General features: G+C 40.0%; 1 protein-coding gene across 1 annotated transcript in view; it reads right to left on the reverse strand.

The window, feature by feature from the left end:
- Positions 1–19,245, reverse strand: part of dnajc16 (DnaJ (Hsp40) homolog, subfamily C, member 16) — a 28,530-nt gene extending 9,285 nt beyond the window's left edge. Inside the window, exons 1-12 of the mRNA XM_034173081.1 lie at positions 19,072–19,245; positions 15,761–15,943; positions 15,574–15,640; positions 15,095–15,419; positions 14,800–14,984; positions 10,286–10,390; positions 10,016–10,174; positions 9,797–9,927; positions 9,108–9,291; positions 5,064–5,243; positions 4,724–4,800; positions 1,832–1,912 (exon numbers count right to left, since the gene is read on the reverse strand). Of these exons, the coding sequence (XP_034028972.1) occupies positions 1,832–1,912; positions 4,724–4,800; positions 5,064–5,243; positions 9,108–9,291; positions 9,797–9,927; positions 10,016–10,174; positions 10,286–10,390; positions 14,800–14,984; positions 15,095–15,419; positions 15,574–15,640; positions 15,761–15,918 (1,652 nt within the window). The 5' untranslated portion in view covers positions 15,919–15,943; positions 19,072–19,245. The remainder of the gene's footprint in view (positions 1–1,831; positions 1,913–4,723; positions 4,801–5,063; positions 5,244–9,107; positions 9,292–9,796; positions 9,928–10,015; positions 10,175–10,285; positions 10,391–14,799; positions 14,985–15,094; positions 15,420–15,573; positions 15,641–15,760; positions 15,944–19,071) is intronic.
- Between the last annotated feature and the right edge of the window lie 1,315 nt (positions 19,246–20,560).

Consider the following 20,560-nt stretch of genomic DNA (forward strand, 5'->3'; position numbering starts at 1 on the left):
TCTCTGCCTGAGGCACTGATGATGTCACCCAAGTCTGACAGCTGCACACCACAGGGTGCTGGATTTGGATTGATGATGATGCCCTGACTAAAGCTGATGCAGCACACTGCAGTCTGCTTTTGCAATGCACTCCTACATGATGACATGATGGATGGATGATGGCCTCGCATCCCAGGGCGCTGGATGACCCCCTGCCAATGGCCGCGTGCTCATTTCAGTAATTAGTACAGTGCCCGTAGGAAGTTTGTATTCCTGTAGAAAATGTGGAGCTTAAGTAGATTTCTCGTGGATGGTCAAATGAGGCTGTGTTTGAAGGCGGGATGTACAATGAGGTGTACTTGTTGTTGTTATTATTTGAATATAGTATTTCATATTCTTTAAAAAAAATCAAAATATGCAAAAGAATTTGTATAAACTCACCATAACCTTTGATTATGTTTATAATCCATATCCTGTGAGTCCCAGAACTATGTGCAGGTTTAGTTGCAGCATTCGGACACCAGTTGTGTGTGTGACTTTCATTACTATAGCAACTGATTTGGATTAGATGGCAGGTGAGGACTGCAACATGGACACCCAGATTGGATCTGGTCACTTGCTAAATAAAATGTGGACAATCAGTCAGTGAGATCAGATTTCAACTATATTAATATGCATTAAATCTGATGTGAACTGGCATTCTAAACAGAGCCTTTATGTCTTGTGAAGCAGAAGTGCCCAACCCCCAGGCCGTGGACCGGCACCAGTCGATGCGTCACAGAAAGAATAAACAAGTTATTTTCATTTTATTTATTATCCGAGTCTGAATGATTTTATTTTGAAACATGACCAGATTCTCTCAGTTACATCTTCTCACTCTTGATGCATGTCAAGACGCTTGTCTCAGTCCTGCGATACACTTCTGGTAAAAGTGTATCGCAAGCTAGCAAAATTATTATTTTTTTTTTTGTTTGTTTTTTTTTATTAAGGTTTTTGGAAAGTTTCTTTGCAAAGGTGGAAAAGGCCCAGTGAGGAGACAGAAGAAGAGCCTACGATTCCCAAGAAAAACAAAGCTGAATTTAACGAAAATACCAGGAGTCCATACTTAAATGATGGATTTGTCGAGATGCGTGATTCCCACGCACCAAGCCTGCTCTGTATAATATGTGGCGACAGGCTCTCTAATGAGGCAATGAAGCCTTCAAAACTGCTTTGCCACTTGGAGACCAAGCACCCTGCATTAAACAAGCCTTTGGAATATTTTGAAAGAAAAAAGCGTGAACAAGGACAATTACGGAGTAGAATGGACATAAGCAACACAGCATCCTTGCAGAGAAACAAGCTCAGGGCTCCAATTGATTCAGCATTATGGTGAGTTGTTATTTTTTCATGCACTTCATATTTGTTTTTGTGGTGCATCTTATTTTGAAGTCATGTTTAAATGTTACCATAACAGGCAGAGTGTTAGGGGGCAGAGAGGATGTTACTCATGTTATGTTGTTGGAGCAATGTTACGAAGACGCTGCTAATGAGGTTGCATACGATTACACAGTGGAGTCAAGTTTATTATTATATTTAGAAAATACCACAGTTTTTATGCCGGTTGTATCATTTTATTTTGTTGTAATTATCAGCCACACCTTAAAGGCCGGTTTGTGAAAATATTGTCTGATAAAAAAGGTTGGGGACCACTGTTGTGAAGGACAGAGACAGGCAACTTGAGTGGGATTACAATTCCACACTAATTACAGGTGAAATCAACAAATATCCCAGGACAAAATCATGTGGAAATGATTTTTTTTTTCTTTTTCTTTTGCAAGTGAATAGTAATGAGTAGTGATAAATGACCCACCTGAAGGCCTGGATGACTACAGTTCCAAACAAGATGAACAAGGCAGAGAAGATGAGAGACAGAAGAGGCATCATCTCACGCCTGAAGATGAAAAACATTATTCGCATCTCTATTCTTGCTTCTTTCACAGCAGTTTCCATCCATGGAAACACATTCTATAATATCCCAGTGTAACACACAACCAAGAGAACATTAAAAAATAAAACAAAGAATGGGCACAAATGGGCAGGAAGTAGTAGTTGGTACACAGTGATGGGAATTTCCAGAAATCAGGGTTTTTAACTTCCTTGGCGAACATGTCCAGATTCTTGACTTCATGGCCCGTGTTGGATTTAGTCTGTGGTCTGATTTCATGGTGTTCATTTTTGTAAAATCATTTTGGGACGTCTCTGAGACACCACAGTTGATATAAAGTCCTATGTTTTCACGTCCTGATCAGAGGATGAACGATAAATGTAAGGTGCCGCCGCTCATCCACACAGCAGCCAATGACAGACGCTGTTACAGATTTTTACCATGAACTCCACATCGTGTTGAAACTACAAAACAAATGAAACACTGTTCTGCTGTAGGGAGACAATTTTAAAGTTAATCAAAAATAAACTCAAATGGGCCTGGTTCAAGCGCACACCCAACTTTTTTTAATCGTTTATACAGAAAAGTCAATACTGCCCAATGTCTTTGATCTTATTACATCAAGTTTTAGATGGAATTCATTGTCAGTTGACATTATAAGTGTTTTTTCTATTACAAATTACAGTAAGAAACATTTAACATGTCCTCCCTCAGCACATTCATAAACCTCCTCTTTGGCCTCCCTCTTCTCTTCCTGCCTGGTGGCTCCATCCTCAGCATCCTTCTCCCTATATACCCTGGGTCCCTCCTCTGCATATGTCCAAACCATCTCAATCTCACGTCTCTGACTTTGTCTCCAAACTGTCCCAGCTGAGCTGTCCCTCTGATATGTTCAATCCTAATCCTGTCCATTCTCATCACTCCCAAAGAGAAACATAACATCTTCAGCTATGCCACTTTTTGTTAGTGCCACCGTTTATAAGCCATACAACATAGCTGGGGTCACAACTGTCTTATAGACTTTCCCCATCACTCTTGCAGATATTTTTCAGTCACAAATCACTCCTGCCACCTTTCTCCACCCACTCCACCCTGCCTACACTCTCTTCTTTACCTCTCTGCCACAATGTCCATTACTTTGGACAGTTGACCCAATGTATTTAAACTCATCTACTTTCACCACTTCTACTCCTTGTAACTGCACTATTCCACTGGACTCCCTCCCATTCACACACATGTACTCAGTACTTGCTACTGCTGACTTTCATTCCCCTTCTCTCCAGAGCAAAGCTCCACCTTTCCAGGCTAGACCTGCTCTTTGCTCTCAACTACAGATCACAATGTCATCTGCAAACATCATAGTCCATAGAGACTCCTGTCTGATCTCATCCATCAATCTGTCCATCACCACTGTGAACAAGAAAGGACTCAGAGCTGATCCTTGGTGTAATCCCACCTCCACCTTGAATGAGTCTGTCATTCCTACTGCACATCTTACTACTGTCACACTATCCTTGTGCATGTCCTGCACTATCTTCACATACTTCTCTGCCACTCCAGACTTCCACACAATGTAACTCCTTCTGGGGTTCTCTATACCTCTCCATCAGTATTCTCAGAGCAAAGATTGCATCTGTAGTGCTCTTTCTTGGCATGAAACCATATTGCTGCTCACAGATCTTCACCTGTTTTCTAAGCCTAGCTTCTACTACTCTTTCCCATAATTTTATGCTGTGGCTGATCACCTGTATGCCTCTGTAGTTACTGCAGGTCTGCACATCACCCGTGTTCTTAAAAAATAGGAAGCAGAAAACACAACATGCTCATAGAAGTAAAATATTGATTTGAAAAACGTTTGTGCATCGTTTTGCATGACATAAATTTTCAGTATCTTATTAATAATGACGTCGGCAATGGATGGAAAAATCCATATTATTGCATTTCCCATTTATATAAGTGAGTACAAATCAAATTTAAACTCAAATCAGTGTTCCTGAGAACTAAAAGTGATATTAACTTAATGAACAGTAAGTGCAGCTTTACTCATATCAAATTTTATTTTTGTTCATGTTAAAATACTATCAGTTGTTAGAAAAGCACAAATTGCTGAAGTCAAATGTGTAGATAAATGCAGAGTGAGAACAGTAACTGTCCAATGCAAAAATGTGGTTTTATCAAATAGTAATAACACTGTATTCTAATCCATGTGACAGACTGTGTATTACAGTTTTGCCAGCTTGCCATTATGGGAAAAAGTGTTTTGTTTTGTTTTTTTACTAAAATGGGACTGAGAAATAGCTCTCATTTAGCTTATCAACTGTACCAAATCCCATGTAACATTTTCAGACAATCCCCCCAAAACTAGGTGTTGCAGCCCCAACATCATGAAAAAAAAATGTTTCCATCCCCCCCCCAAGGGCCACTCATATCACTGGATACAGCACTAATGTCAGGCACAGTTTATAGTCTACAAGGAGACAAAATGGGAAAAATAAATAAAATAAACCTAGTCTCGATCATCTAGCCCCCTTCCTCTGATGCGAGGGGCTGGAGGCACTCTCACAGACTGAACACGAGGTGGCATCATTGAGTAATCAACGTCAAGGTTAAAGTGCCTGTGCAAAACAGTATAATCAATTTTTCAACTAATCTGTGCAACCCCGGGCTGCTGCATTAGTGTTCAAAAAACAACAACAAAAATAAAACTTTATACATAGACATCTCAAATCCACTGCTGGAAAGAATCTATAATTATAGTGTTATAACCAGGTACAACTAAGAGACGTTAAAGAGAATGTCTATTTAACTTCTACCTACCAGTTGTTGTGCAGAATGTCATCAATGACGTCAGAGAGGTAATCGTAAGACGCGTAGATCCATCGGATTATAAACATCTGTGGAGACAGTATTGCTTTGTCATTTAACAACCAGTGTTGAACTGAAAAATAAAACATTTTTACATTGCTATATAGTTTTTAAGTCTGGAAGTGGTTTAAAAAAAAAAAAGTATCCCATAGACAATGAGGTGACACATCGGAATAACATTCTCAGGTCTATATGATTTTTTTAAGTCCTCAGTCCCTACTTGTCATTTACACATTTTACACAGTCAAGCACCAGTTTTACTAAATGTAGTGTTTTGCTCAACAACACATACAGAGGCAAACTCATTGTTGAGCTCAGGCAGCACGGTGTCTTGGCTGAGGATGGAAGGGTCCTTCTGCAGTCGCTCTAACTCCTCCAGAAGATGCCGTTTGTCTTCATCGCTGCCGTTCCAGGCAGACACTGGTTTGAACAAGGCCTTCCCCGCAGCATTACGCCTCTCCAGGATCACTACCTGCACACACAACCCGTGTAAAGTGATATATATATATAGACACACACACACACACACAGTGAGGAAATTTGCAAGTTCTCCCACTTAGAAATCATGGAGGGGTCTGAAATTTTCATCTTAGGTGCATGTCCACTGTGAGAGATATAATCCAAAAATAAATAAATAAATCAATAAATCCAGAAATCACAATGTATGATTTTGCAAATAAGTATTTCAACACCTGCCAATCAGCAAAAATTCTGGCCCTCAAAGACCTGTTAGTCCACCTATAAAAAGTCCACCTCCACTCCACTTATTATTCCAAATTAGAAGCACCTATCTGAGGTTGTTAGCTACATAAAGACACCTGTCCACCCGACACAATCAGTAAGACTCCAACTACTAACATGGGTAAGACCAAAGAGCTGTCCAAAGATACCAGAGACAAAATTGTAGACCTCCACAAGGCTGGAAAGGGCTACAGGGCAATTGCCAAGCAGCTTGGTGAAAAAAGATCAACTGTTGGAGCAATTATTAGAAAATGGAAGAAGCTAAACATGACTGTCAATCTCCCTCGGACTGGGCTCCATGCAAGATCCCACCTCGTGGCGTATCAATGATCCTAAGAAAGGTGATGAATCAGCCCAGAACTGCACGGGAGGAACTGGTCAATGACCTGAAGAGAGCTGGCATCACTGTTTCCAAGGTTACTCTGGGTAATACACTAAGACGTCATGGGTTAAAATCATGCATGGCACAGAAGGTTCCCCTGCTTAAACCAGCACACGTCCAGGCCTGTCTTAAGTTTGCCTATGACCATTTGAATGATCCAGAGGAGTCATGGGAGAAAGTTATGTGGTCAGATGAGACCAAAATACAACTTTTTGGTCTTAATTCCACTCACCATGTTTGGAGGAAGAAGAATGCCGAGTACCATCCCAAAAACACCGTCCCTACTGTGAAGCATGGGGGTGGAAGCATCTTGCTTTGGGGGTGTTTTTCTGCACATGGGACAGGAGGACTGCACTGTATTAAGGAGAGGATGACCGGGGCCATGTATTGCGAGATTTTGGGGAACAACCTCCTTCCCTCAGTTAGAGCATTGAAGATGGCTCGTGGATGGGTCTTCCAACATGACAATGACCCGAAGCGCACAGCCAGGATAACCAAGGAGTGGCTCCGTAAGAAGCATATCAAGGTTCTGGAGTGGCCTAGCCAGTCTCCAGACGGAAACCCAATAGAAAAACTTTGGAGGGAGCTCAAACTCCGTGTTTCTCAGTGACAGCCCAGTAACCTGGCTGATCTAGAGAAGATCTGTGTAGAGAAGTGGGCCAAAATCCCTGCTGCAGTGTGTGCAACCCTGGTGAGAAACTACCAGAAACGTTTGACCTCTGTAATTGCAAAAAAAGGCTACTGTACCAAATATTAACATTGATTTTCACAGGTGTTCAAATACTTATTTGCAGCAGTAACATACAAATAAATTATAAAAAAAAAATTAAAAAAAAATAAAAAAATCATACATTGTGATTTCCGGATTTTTTTTTTTTAGATTGTGTGTCTCACAGTGGACATGCACCTAAGATGAAAATTTCAGACCCCTCCATGATTTCTAAGTGGGAGAACTTGCAAAATCACAGGGTGTTCAAATACTTATTTTCCTCACTGTATATATACATACTGCAGCAGAGGTAAGTCATTTTTCATCGTTAACAGGCTGACAAAAATTAACTGAAAGATAGAGTTTTAGTGTTTTGCACAGCGTTATTATTAAACAAGGTGCTTTAGCTCTGACAGTTGCTTAAAAAAAAAAAAAAAAACTTTTTGCAATGTTGCATTTTAATTCCTGTCTGTAATCAAATTAATCACATTTAACCAATTAAAAAGTTGACGTTCTTAAATAATCCAATTCTCGCTGTCTGTCTTTTCTCATCATTAAAGATAAAACATTTGTTCGTCACTATGGCAAGCAGTAAAAGTTCAAAACGTAATTTTAATTTTTCCTTTATGTTGTCTCATTGAACACATCTGCTTTACCATTGATAAAAACAGCCACTTTGCTAAAAATGTCAAATTTTTGCATTTTGTTTGATAACAGTTCATAAAGGAGTGCGTCCTTAACTTTTGTAAATGAACAGATTTTGCACTCAGAAACTGCAGAACTGTTGATGCACTTCAAGTGATTTGTGGTTTTTAAACTCCTATAGGATGTAAGCAGAGAATCCAAATGCAACATCATTTTAAATCTTCACGTATGTTAGAGGAGTTAGTGCATCAGTTTTCATCCACTCGTGAGCTGCTAATCTGTATGTTTCTACCATGGTTTAGCACTGCCATTTAACTGCCTTCAGTAAGATCTAGTTTTTCTCTCTTCTTTTCCGCCTAAAATCCAACCCCTTAGCCACAAAATCAGAAAGATCACAGATCAGTGTCGCAACTAAAAATGGAGACGCTTTCACGACATAAAGTAGAGTTCAGAATAATAGTAGTGCTATGTGACTAAAAAGATTAATCCAGGTTTTGAGTATATTTCTTAGAAAAGGGGGTGTTCACAATAATAGTAGTGTGGCATTCAGTCAGTGAGTTTGTCAATTTTGTCAAACAAACAGGTGTGAATCAGGTGTCCCCTATTTAAGGTTGAAGCCAGCACCTGTTGAACATGCTTTTCTCTTTGAAAGCCTGAGGAAAATGGGACGTTCAAGACATTATTCAAAAGTGTAGTTTGATTAAAAAGTTGACTGGAGAGGGGAAAACACACGCAGGTGCAAAAAAATTATAGGCTGTTCATCTACAATGATCTCCAATGCTTTAAAATGGACAAAAAAAACCAGAGACGTGTGGAAGAAAATGGAAAACAACCATCAAAATGGATAGAAGAATAACCAGAATGGCAAAGGCTCACCCATTGATGAGCTCCAGGATGATCAAAGACAGTCTGGAGTTACCTATAAGTGCTGTGACAGTTAGAAGACGCCTGTGTGAAGCTAATTTATTTGCAAGAATCCCCCGCAAAGTCCCTCTGTTAAATAAAAGACATGCAGAAGAGGTTACAATTTGCCAAAGAATACATCAACTGGCCTAAAGAGAAATGGAAGAATATTTTGTGGACTGATGAGAGTAAAATTGTTCTTTTTGGGTCCAAGGGCCACAGACAGTTTGTGAGACGACCCCCAAACTCTGAATTCAAGCCACAGTTCACAGTGAAGCATGGTGGTGCAAGCATCATGATATCAGCATGTTTCTCCTACTATGGTGTTGGGCCTATATATCGCATACCAGGTATCATGGATCAGTTTGGATATGTTAGAATACTTGAAGAGGTCATGTTGCCTTATGCTTAAGAGGACATGCCCTTGAAATGGGTGTTTCAACAAGACAATGACCCCAAGCACACTAGTAAATAAGCAAAATCTTGGTTCCAAACCAACAAAATTAATGCCTCACAGATGTGAAGAAATCATGAAAAACTGTGGTTATACAACTAAATACTAGTTTAGTGATTCACAGGATTGCTAAAAAAGCAGTTTGAATATAATAGTTTTGAGTTTGTAGCGTCAACAGCAGATGATACTATTACTGTGAACACCCCCTTTTCTACTTTTTTTTTTTTTTTTTTACTAATAGCCCAATTTTATAGCCTTAAGAGTGTGCATATCATGAATGCTTGGTCTTGTTTGATTTGTGAGACTCTACTGAATCTACTGGTACCTTGTTTCCCATGTAACAATAAGAAATATACTCAAAACCTGGAGTCATCTTTTTAGTCACATAGCACTACTATTATTCTGAACACTACTGTACAACACGGTGTAGAGAGAAGGGAAAACAAAAAAAAAAGTGATGCAACTCCACAAGATCTATAGTGTGATTGTGACATGAACGTACCTGTGGAGGTGATTGTACACCATCTTTGTTCTGCATGAGGGTGTCACAAAGTGGTTGCTGCAGCTTTTGGTACACATATGCAAATCTCACCACTTCCCTGGTGTTTGCAGAGGCAAAGGAGAGAAACTCCTGATTCCCAAAAGAAAAGCTCTCCTCATCACCGGTGATCAGCAGGACGCAGTATCTGACAAGAGAAAATTAATTAGAGTTAGTATCAAGTAAACTGCCCATAAGGGCAAGAGGCACAACTGTAAGTTGATTTTTGGTTGTCAACACATCTTATTTCCACAAAAGGTTAACTTTTTGCTGCTATCTAGGGGGTGATTTGAGCATTTCAGGGCTTCTGTACATGTCTCATTAGAAACCCAAAATACAGAAAAAAAGTATAAAATAGACATGTATGATTTTTTTAGGGGGGGAGGGGGCAGACAAATCACTGGCCTCCCAGTATTAATGTCTAACAACTTAAATTTTGAGAATTCTACGGTTCTTGACTTTTAGGATGCAGACGTTTTTGTCGTACGAACAGAAAAGGGCAGCAATTTCTCTTGACAAGCAGAATTCACAGTTGTGAATAAATGCACATAAGAGAATTTAAACTTGTGCTTTTATGTGGTTAAACATTATGGCTTTTTAAGATTCTGTTCAATATCACTTGCTGTATTAAATACAGAAAGAGTGTTTCTTACTTCCTGCGTCGGTGGAACTGTTTGACGGGGCAAAGTTCATCAAAAAGTTTCTGATTGACTAGACGTGGCACAAGAAGAAATTTGTTGTTGGATATGAATTCATCAATAATTTGCTTTTTCATCCCTTTTGCCTGCACAGAGTGAGATAGAAGAAGAAAAAAATTCACACTAAATAAATATTTGATGAAACATGAAGTACCCTCCAGTCCTGTGGTTTACCTGGATGATATCAGCTGGTTTATCAGTGTTCTCTTTGAAGACCAGCATGGTTGGAGCATAAGTGTTAATATTGAAGAGTTTCTGCAGACTGGCGGTCTCTGAAAGGCCCTGATCCACGTAGCCAAACTGCAAGTAGTCCTTATAGGCAAAAGCAGCCAGCTGTGGAAATATAGAAAAATATTATTAACATTCGAAGGAGCTCTAAAATTACTGTCAGTGGCACTCAAAGCATATTATATATACACACACACACAACTGCAATGCGCTTACTTTGTATATTAGAGGAACTACAGGCAGTTGGTCAAACAGAAGGACGTGTGGTTTGTTGAGCTCCTGCCAGCTGTTCAAGAACTGCATACCATTCTTGTCAGTCACCTGAAATAAAAGCACTAACATTTGTATTACGGCAGTGTAAACTGACAAGCTAATTTCACCTAATTTAAGACAGTGGGCCTCATCCAAAAATATTTTCAGAAATGTCTCTAAACTGTTTTATGATGGGCTTGTATGAGTACACATCACCAGATTCGGGAAACTTTAAATAACTGCGTAAATGATGCAATGTCATCTGTGTGTAAACTGGTGCATATTCACAAGATCAGTGAATCAGCAAAATGTCCCAATAACACTGAATGGATCCAAGGGTTAAAGCAATGATCTTGTGACCAGAGGCTCCTCAGCTTGATTACCCATCGGACAGGAGAAAAAAAAAAAACAGTAAAGTCCGACTGGCAAGATCCTTAATCCCCAAGTTGCTTGCGGTGTGCAGTTGAGCACTTTTCCTGACATTTGTGTGTGTACATCTTTGTAACACTTGAGAGGGAACTATCGACTTGCACTCCGTTCTCCACATAGGTGGATGCACACCTCCTATATACATCAGAAGTGTCCACCAAGGACACTGACCATCAGAGATGGAAAAGAGGAACTTGAGTTCTGAGATCAATGTCTTGCTATCGGAGTACCACAAAGGGACCTGCTAAAACCAGTGAATGGCAATAAATAAGTACTTTTAATACTGCATGACTGTACAGTTGAAACAAAGCAATGGTTCAACATGGAGTTAAAAAACAAACACAACTCTCATCAGAGCAAGGTGACCACTGCCCAAAAAATAAGGGGTTCAACTGTAAGCCTACATCAAGGAGATGAAGGAAATATAAGTAGACATAGTGTGAGATGTTCATATTGATTTTGAGCTGCGACAACAGCATGAAGAGTCATCGTCGGACTACAGCCCGTCTGCTCCTGTGCATCTCCAGGTACCCAACTATCTTCCAACCTGCAGGGAAAAGCTGGGAGTTTAATATATCAAACACACCAGTCTGAAACTCCCCATGAGGGCGGGAGTTTACCCACGTATAGTGGAGTGAGCTTCGTGATTCTTGTAAATTTCCTCATTGTGGGACTAATAAAGGATTACCTGAATTTAATTTACATTAATATCATTGGGCTATAACAAATAAATTTTGGAGCAGGTAATTAGAGACCCTGCAAGGCTTACGACAAATGTGAGTGTGGAATCCATTAGTTTAGTGGGGAATTTAGTGCAGAAAATTCACTATGGTGATAGTGCAGTTTATTTGCCAGGGAAGGAATTTCAACAAGTTGAGACTGTGGCCTGCTTCCGTAGTCGTGTCCATAAAAATCATAGAGGGATATGCTTTCCAAACTTAATACCCATTACTATATTGGATGATGGTGAAATTGAGGATGGCCCAGTGGTTGTTCCAGCAATAGCAAAGATTTCGTGTCTGCTACCTACAACGCGCGTGGAATGTCTCAAACCTAAACCTACTTCTAGGCATCTTATATATGCTACTCTGGAACCACCCCTAAACCCAAACAGTTCAACTGTCAACCCCACTGAGGTCCTTAGACTGGGTCTCATTAACATAAGATCACTGTCCTCAAAATCATTGTTGATCAATGATCTAATTATTGATCATCACTTAGATATGATTGGGCTATGTGAAACCTGGCTTAAACCTACAGCTGTCCTCCCCTTAAATGAGGCCTGCCCATTAGCATATACATTTAGTCACGTCCCTCGTGATGCGAAACAAGGTGGGGTGTTGCTCTTATTTATAAATCTAGGTTTAGGTTATTAGCTGTTGGGTGTTACAAATATAACTCGTTTGAGCATCTGAGTCTCCGCTCTGCTCAGGATATTACACATTGCCAAGGTCAGAAGAATAAAAATCAGTCGTATTACTTTGTCACTGTATACAGGCCTCCTGGCCCATATTCTGAATTCTTAGATGAATTTGGTGCGTTCATCTCTAACTTGTCAACTAGTGTAGATAACATTCTGATCACTGGTGACTTTAACATTCATATAAATAAGCCTTCTGATCCCCTCTGCAAATCATTTATGGAAATTGTGGATGCATTAGGATTTCGGCAATGCATTCGGGATTCGACGCACATTAGTGGAAATACCCTGGATCTGGTTCTCGCACGTGGTATTGCTGTCATGAATACTGACATCATGCCTCTTACATCAGTGGTGTCTGAGCACTCAATTATTAAGTTTACAGTTTCGCTGCCGTGTTTAGTGGAACAACAACCTTATATATCATTACGGAGATGCATCAACTCCTCAACTAAGACTGAACTCGAAGCTAGACTGCCTGATGTCTTAGCTTCACATCTGACAAATACCCAGTCAGTAGACAGACTTGTGGATAGTTGAAACTCAGTGCTCAAAACTACACTCGACATGATTGCACCACCTGTGTTAAAATCGCGCTCCCCCAAATCACAGTCACCTTGGTTCAATGATTATCTGCGTGACCTCAAGCATAAAGCAAGAGGTCTACAACAGAAATGGCGTCGTTCAAAATTAGAAGTATTTCACCTTGCGTGGCGTGATGCTATCTTAGACTATAAGCATGCATTATTGGTTACAAAGCGGACCTACTACTCTGATTTGATCAACAAAAACAAGTGTAACTCAAAGTTCTTGTTCGACACGGTGGCAACACTTATGCATGGACAACCACCTGTAGTTCGCTCTCCTTTTACAGCACAAGATTTCCTGGCTTACTTTGGGAAGAAAATAGAAGACATCAGGTTAAACATATCCCGGCATGCCTTAACCCAGCCACTACACGCTGCTATTGAGGTGGGCGCCACTACTGAGGTATTACCTAGATTTACAGAATTTGATAGTATCTCACTAGGCATGCTGACAAAACCCGTCAACAAAAAGCACAACCTGTTTATTTGATCCTATACCAACAAAACAGTTTAAGGACTTGTGGCCCACTCTTGGGCCGACTGTGCTGGAAATTATTAATCTTTCTTTAACTTCTGGATGTATTCCTAAATGTTTCAAATCTGCAGTGATTAAACCATTACTTAAGAAACCTAATCTTGATCCTAGTGTATTGAAAAACTATCGGCCGATATCAAATCTATCATTTTTCTCTAAAATTCTGGAAAAAGTGGTGTCATGGCAGCTCGTAGACTATCTTACTGAGAATAATCTCTTTGAGCCACTGCAGTCTGCTTTTAGAAAATATCATTCCAGAGACGGCTCTCACTAAAGTGGTCAATGATCTTCTGCTTACAATGGATTCGGACACCACTACCGTTCTGTTGCTGTTAGATCTCAGTGCTGCATTTGATACAGTGGATCATCATATTCTACTTGATAGGCTAGAAAATCATTTTGGGATTACTGGGAGTGCCACTGCATGGCTGACGTCATACTTGACCAGTCACTCTCACTGTGTTTTGTACAGTAACACTACCTCTAACCTTAGTGACATGAAATTTGTAGTTCCACAGGAGTCTGTTTAGGCCCCCTGCTTTTCTCCCTTTATATAGCACCCCTTGGGCACATATTGCGGCGTTTTGGAATTACCTTTCACTGCTATGTTGAATATACTCAGTTATACATGCCGATAACTGCTGGTAATCTCGTTCACATAAAATCCTGCCTTGCAGCAGTGAGAAGTTGGATGTCTAGAAACTTCCTACTTTTAAACTCTGATAAGACTGAAATGATGGTTCTTGGTCCAGTGAGACATTGGCATCAATTTGACCAGTTATCGCTCAGCCTCGGCTCGTGTGTCATACATCACACTGACAAAGTGAAGAACCTTGGGGTAATTTTTGATCCTTCGTTGTCCTTTGGCCTCCACATTAGAAATATTACTAGGACTGCTTTCTTCCACCTGCGAAATATAGTAAAGATTCATCCCATCCTGTCTATGGCTGATGCTGAGACCCTGATCCATGCATTTGTCTCTTCTAGATTGGACTACTGCAATGTTCTACTGCAATATTCGTGTTGGCGATCCTCCTGTCATGTGCGCCAATAGCATTTCTTGTATATGGCCCAAGCACAGGGTTACCCCCTTTGAGTCTGGTCTGCTTGAGGTTTCTTCCTCAGAGGGAGTTTGTCCTTACCACTGTTGTTCTGGGGGTTGGTAAGGTTAGACCTTACCTGTGTGAAGTGCTTTGAGGCAACTCTGTTGTGATTTGGTGCTATATAAATGAAAATAAATTGAAATTGAAATAAATTTAGTATTACGATTCTAATTGTTGAATAGCAATGCAGTAATGATGTGTAATTTGTCAGATTTTCAAACTGAAATTGGTTCAAGGTAAAGAAATATGCAACTGATGACTACAAACTAACTGCACGACTTGTCAATCACCTTCAAACAACATGGAAAAACTGGTGAATGTGGGAAGTTATCTTAAAAAAAAAAAAAAAAAAACACGCAGTGAAAACTTTAGACGATTTGTAAAAATAACATTAAGACAGTTACCCGTTCCACAAGTCTCTGAGGAAGAAGCTCTTCCACAAACTGCCTCAGGTGCTCCTTTGCTACAGCGTAGTGGAAAAATGTCACTTTGCCATTGATGACGCCAAGTATCGATGGAGTGCGATGAGCTCCGAGGTGATTGGCTAGCCGTCTTTCATAACCCACATCCACCACACCTATCCCCACGCCTACAAAGATAAGACGGCACAAACATTAACATTTTCAATCTGCCATATAGTTGTTTCACATACACACTGAGGCTACTGGATAATTTTCACTAGATTACTTCATTCCAAACCTAGAGTCTCCATTTCCTGCACCACCTCTTTCCAGACAGGCTCGATGTGGATGCAGCTGAAGCACCAGTCCGAGGTGATCTTTATCAGGTACGGTCTCTTGTAGCTCTCGGGCACCACGTCGTTGACATACTGGTTAAACTGCAACGTGTATTTGCTGTCAGCAAAGTCCCTGCTGTTCTTGCTGTTGAACGGAAAGTTGAAGAAAGTCTCATCAAAGTAAAAGCTGTTGTGGGGATGGCCGTAGCGCCCGCTGCCATAGGGCTGGGTGTCATCAGTCTGACCATAGCGGTCATAATTGGCACGTTTGTCTTCGTTAGAAAGAATCTAGAAATGGAACAAAACAGATGTTGACACAAGCACTTACACGTTTCTCACGTGCACACATTACCAGCCTAAAGGGTTTTGGACACATCCATACAGCACGTCAAAATAAAACTTACACATAATCTGTATGAGTAACATTTATATAATGACTAACCTCATAAGATTTTGTGATCTTGATGAACATGTCCTCAGCACCTGGACTTTTGTTTTTGTCTGGATGCCTGCAGAAAACACAATTAATAGTTGGGTCACACAAATTATTCTTTTTACTTATCTAAAGAACTATATTTTTCAGATATACATAGTTTGCTATAACAACAACATTTAGTAAATATATTTGCCATTCTTTTGCAAGACGCTTGTAGACTTTCTTGATTTCAGTTTGGCTTGCGGTCCTGGTTACACCGAGGATTTTGTACGGGTCCGCATCAGGGCCAGTCTGCATTGATCCAGTCAGAAGCATTGACAGGAACACCAGTACGCAAAATGGCACCGACATCTTTAACCCTGGCACAACAGGTAGTCTACAGTCAAGACGATAGAAAAGAAATCAGTGCTGAAATAGTTAATCCATAAATTAATGTGTTGACCAGCAAAAACAATTACAAGCGATTAAAGTTAAATTTTATAATATAATGCCAAAAACCTGATTTAGATTTTTTTCACTAGTTTCATTAATACAATCATTTTATCTTTAATATCACTGTAAATCTATCCTGTTTAAATAATAATAATAATAATAATAAAAAAAAAGAAATAAAATTAATAAGTTGATAAAGTCAATAAAAAGAAAAGATTTATTAATTGTAGCCCAAACAAAAACATGCTTCAGTCAGACATTAAACTTTAAGAATTTCTGTCTTTGCTGTGTGTGTGTTGGGTTGTGAGTAAAATTATTCAAAAGCGAATGGAGCAATTTTCACAAATCAGTTTTCACAAAAAGGGACATGGCCACCACCATTAACTTGCTGCTCATCTTCAACTGAAATTAAAGACACTTTTGCATCCACAATTCATTATTTTTATTTTATGGAATAAACTGCAGATACACACACAATTACAACCACTCGTACACTTTTTTGCCACATAATTCTGAATTCCAATTTCTGTTCAAGGCTGTAATACAAAGATAGGAAGACAGTGTAAGACACTGTGCTAGACATAAATGATATATTTGTTGTCAGCTGATATTATTTATCTTTATACATACCACATCCTTGATTTATTAGTGACGATGCACTCATATTGAAATTTAATGTACCAATTAATGAGATCATGAGTGTCGTAATCAGATATTTACAAGTGATCAGCCAAAGAATTCAACAGAATGCAATACACCAATACGGTGTCTGTATACCTGTATGAACTGACGCACCCTGCTTCATGTCCAGTAAGTCAGGGCCACAAGTTATTGGACAGGGCCACAATTTTTGTTGTTTGCCTCTATACATGACCACAGTGGAAATGGAATGAAACATGCTTCTGGTGTAGGCCGTTAGGTTTAATCCAAGGGGTTTAACAAAAAATATCTCATTATCCATTTTGGAACTACAGCCATTTGTATATGTTCTACACAGTTTGCGAAGTGGGGCCAAGTGGGAATTTTTTTTTTAACTCCCAGACATAACTGCCATTTGTGGAAGCACTTCCAGTGTTGGAAGGGAGCTCTAAACCTGCCTCAGCTGCCTAGCAAGTTTTTTTTTCTTGACTGGTTTGAAGTTAGGTTTAGTAAGTAGTAAGTCCCTTCAGCTGCTCCCTTGCACTCGGGGTCGCCACAGCAAATCCAAGTTGGATCTGCATGTTGAATTGGCACAGGTTTTACGCCGGATGCCCTTCCTGACGCAACTCCACATTACATGGAGAAATGTGGCAGGGGTGGGATTTGAACCCGGAGCCTTCTGAACTGAAACCAAGCACATTAACCACTTGGCCACCACCCCTGCGCAAATTTTGTAAAATACATGAAAAGTTTGGAAATTTAAACAACAGTTGTGCTTCTGCACCACAGCACTTTTGCATAGTAACACAATTCTGATATGACCCAGGTCCCAATCGAGAATAGTACAGATGCACATAATGCATGTAAAATATACACACAAATGCTATAATTCCACACACACACACACACACACACACACACACAAATTCCAGACAGCATGACTGTCTATAGCAAATTTGTCTAAAGTAGGCAATTCCCAAAATGGAATGGCTATCTTTCCAGTGTGCTGCGCCAGAACAATTAAACTACAACTCGTTTCCAGTACCAGAAATATTACCAGCTGGAAGTTGTAGTCACATGACTTCAGTTTGACGTCTGCTGGCAATCGTGTCACACAGTCTTGTTGGTGCAACTTCAACACTTTATTATGTGCCCGAAGGGCAAATACTGTGCAGACAACAATTTAAAACACACACACACACACACACACACACACACACACACACACACACACACACACACACACACACAGAATTGAAAAACAAGTCAAAACAAATAAAACATACATTAAATCTAGTAACTTAAAAAAGGAGCATATAATTTCAAAGCACATCGTAATGAATTAATCTTTTTTAAAGGGTCCATCACAGCTGGGATTAAAGAGTTCCTAAACCTTTTTGTTCTACATCTTGTCATTCTGTATCTTCTACTAGAAGGAAATACCTGAAACTCTCTGAACAGTGGATGGCTTGAATCGTCAAAGACCTGACATCAGTTAAACTTGTCAGGTCACTTAGCGGCCCACAATTTTGACACATAATTTAATAATACTCTGCAGCTTGTTTCTATTCTATAGGGTTAGTCGACCCAGCCAGAACACCAAGGAGAAAGTCATAACTGATTCAATAAAAACATCTTCATAAAAACACTGTCAACACAATCACCACCGGGGAAATGGGCAATTGATTCTTCTTAAAATCTATGACCATCTCCTTTGTTGTGAACACATTAATATCCTAAAAGGATGACCTGCACCAGCCCAGTGCAGTTTTACAGTTTTTTAGGTTAAGTTTAAAGCCGGGATAAGGTTAGTTTATATTGTACAAGTTAAAATTTTTTCCCCACCAGATAGGGGAAAAGTAATGGATCACATGACCACTGTCAATGTGATCACGTGACAACAAAGGGGGGGGGGGGGGGGCGATAAACCCACAATTATTGTTCCAGTAGTTGGAAAACTCGCTACTACCTTCTCAAAATCTGAGCAACACCAGGGCATCAGAATTCTTACTTTGATATATTTTTTAATGCTGATCCATTTATAACTAATCACGGAAAAGTTTGGATTTGTGTTAACACCAACCAGTTAGTGTGTAGACATTGCCTCTGTGACGCCATAAAGCACATTTTTTGGAACGTAACACAGAGAGGAAAGAGAAGTATTTTAAGATGTAACTAGGTCACCACCAAAATGTAATCAGTGCACCAAAAGTTAGTCTAAATAGGTCATTTTGAGTGTTTTTTAAAAGTCTCCATACCTCATGATGCAAAATAACGGATATCTAAATTTTAAAAAAAGCCTCTAGAAGAGTCACCTCACTGTAAAACATGACGTTCATGTTAAAACATAAATAAAACAAAAAGGTTAAATGAGCACGTCAGCTGCATGCTAACAGCTAGCTACGCTAACACGCGCTTTAAACTGAAAGTCACCTGAAAAAGATGCGTTCATCCGCTCCTAAACCACATATTTAGAGAGAGTTTGGAGGTTCTTCAGCTTACTGGTTAACGCTGAGGTGACCAAGCGGTGGAAAAGACATAACGTTCTTAGCAGCATCCTACAACTACACCGCGGCTAGCAGGCAACCTGCTGCTGCTGCTGCAGGAGAAGAAGAGAGCAGGAGGAGGAGGGGGCGGTAACCCGGTGATGGCAGCTAGTTGGTGACCAAAGATGCAAAAGTTACATCAAAATAAATAACCCCAACCCAATGCGGAAGAGTTTTGGTAAAGGGCGCTTTTAATGACGTCACCGGCCGCTGGCTATCAATGTCGCACGGTCAAGCAGAAATCTTTCTGAGCCACGTCTGACTTTGGTGTGCACACTTCAACCCCAGGGGGTGTGACAGTGGTTAGAGGTGTTTCTGCCGCTTGTGCTGGTGGGCGGTCCCAGTTGGGGCATTGAGTCAGTGTCTCTGGGATTTTGGGTCCTGTCCGACATTGAGACTGGGGCTCTGTGTACTATAGCTTGTGCTCACACAGTGCTGGTTTCCTCACACATTTGGCGTGGTTGGGTATACCCTTCTGTTCGGTGGAAGGGCTGCTAAAGACGCAGCTAGAGACACAGAGAACATTTTTTTTCTGAGCAACATGGCCACTTTAATTTTAGGAATTCTAGCAATTGGAATTTTGCACAGTATACAAATTAGAAATATCCCAGATCTCTACCATAGTGGAATTCTGCGACTATTCAAGAATTCAAGTAGTGTGCAAAATGTTGGTTCAGAAGTGGAACTGTATTGTTAAAATTTCCAAACTTTTATCCATTTCAAAAAATGTAATACTAACTGTAACCCTTATCCTAATCCTAATGCCAAACCTAAATCATGTAGGATAGAATTTTTCAATTTCAATTTATTTTCCTTTATATAGTGCCAAATCACAACAGAGTTGCCTCAAGGTGCTTCACACAGGTAAGGTCTACCAACCCCCAGAGCAACAGTGGTAAGGAAAAACTCCCTCTGAGGAAGAAACCTCAAGCAGACCAGACTCAAAGAGGTGACCCTCTGCTTGGGCCATGCTACAAACATAAATTACAGAAATAATTCACAGAACAATTCACGGACAAATATACAAGAATTGCTGTTGGTGCACAGGACAAGAGAATCACCAACACGAATACAACTCCCATCTCTGGATGGAGCTGCACCTTAAACAGAGAAAAAACAGAATCAAGCATCAGAAAGACAAAAATACTGTATAATTTGCCGGCATTAATCAACAAGAAAAACAGAAGAAATACTAAGGTGATCGCTGGCTGCTAGCCCTAAGCTTCACTAAAAGACCCAGACTTTAGGTGAAGTTGAGGCCATGAATTAAAAGAGTAAAAAGCGTAAAACAAACTGTACCAGTATGCTAGCCATATGAAAGGGAAAATAAGTGCGTCTTAAGTCTGGACTTGAAAGTCTCCACAGAATCTGATTGT

This window comes from Thalassophryne amazonica, chromosome 6, assembly GCF_902500255.1.
Source record: "Thalassophryne amazonica chromosome 6, fThaAma1.1, whole genome shotgun sequence".
Taxonomy (NCBI): Eukaryota; Metazoa; Chordata; class Actinopteri; order Batrachoidiformes; family Batrachoididae; genus Thalassophryne; species Thalassophryne amazonica.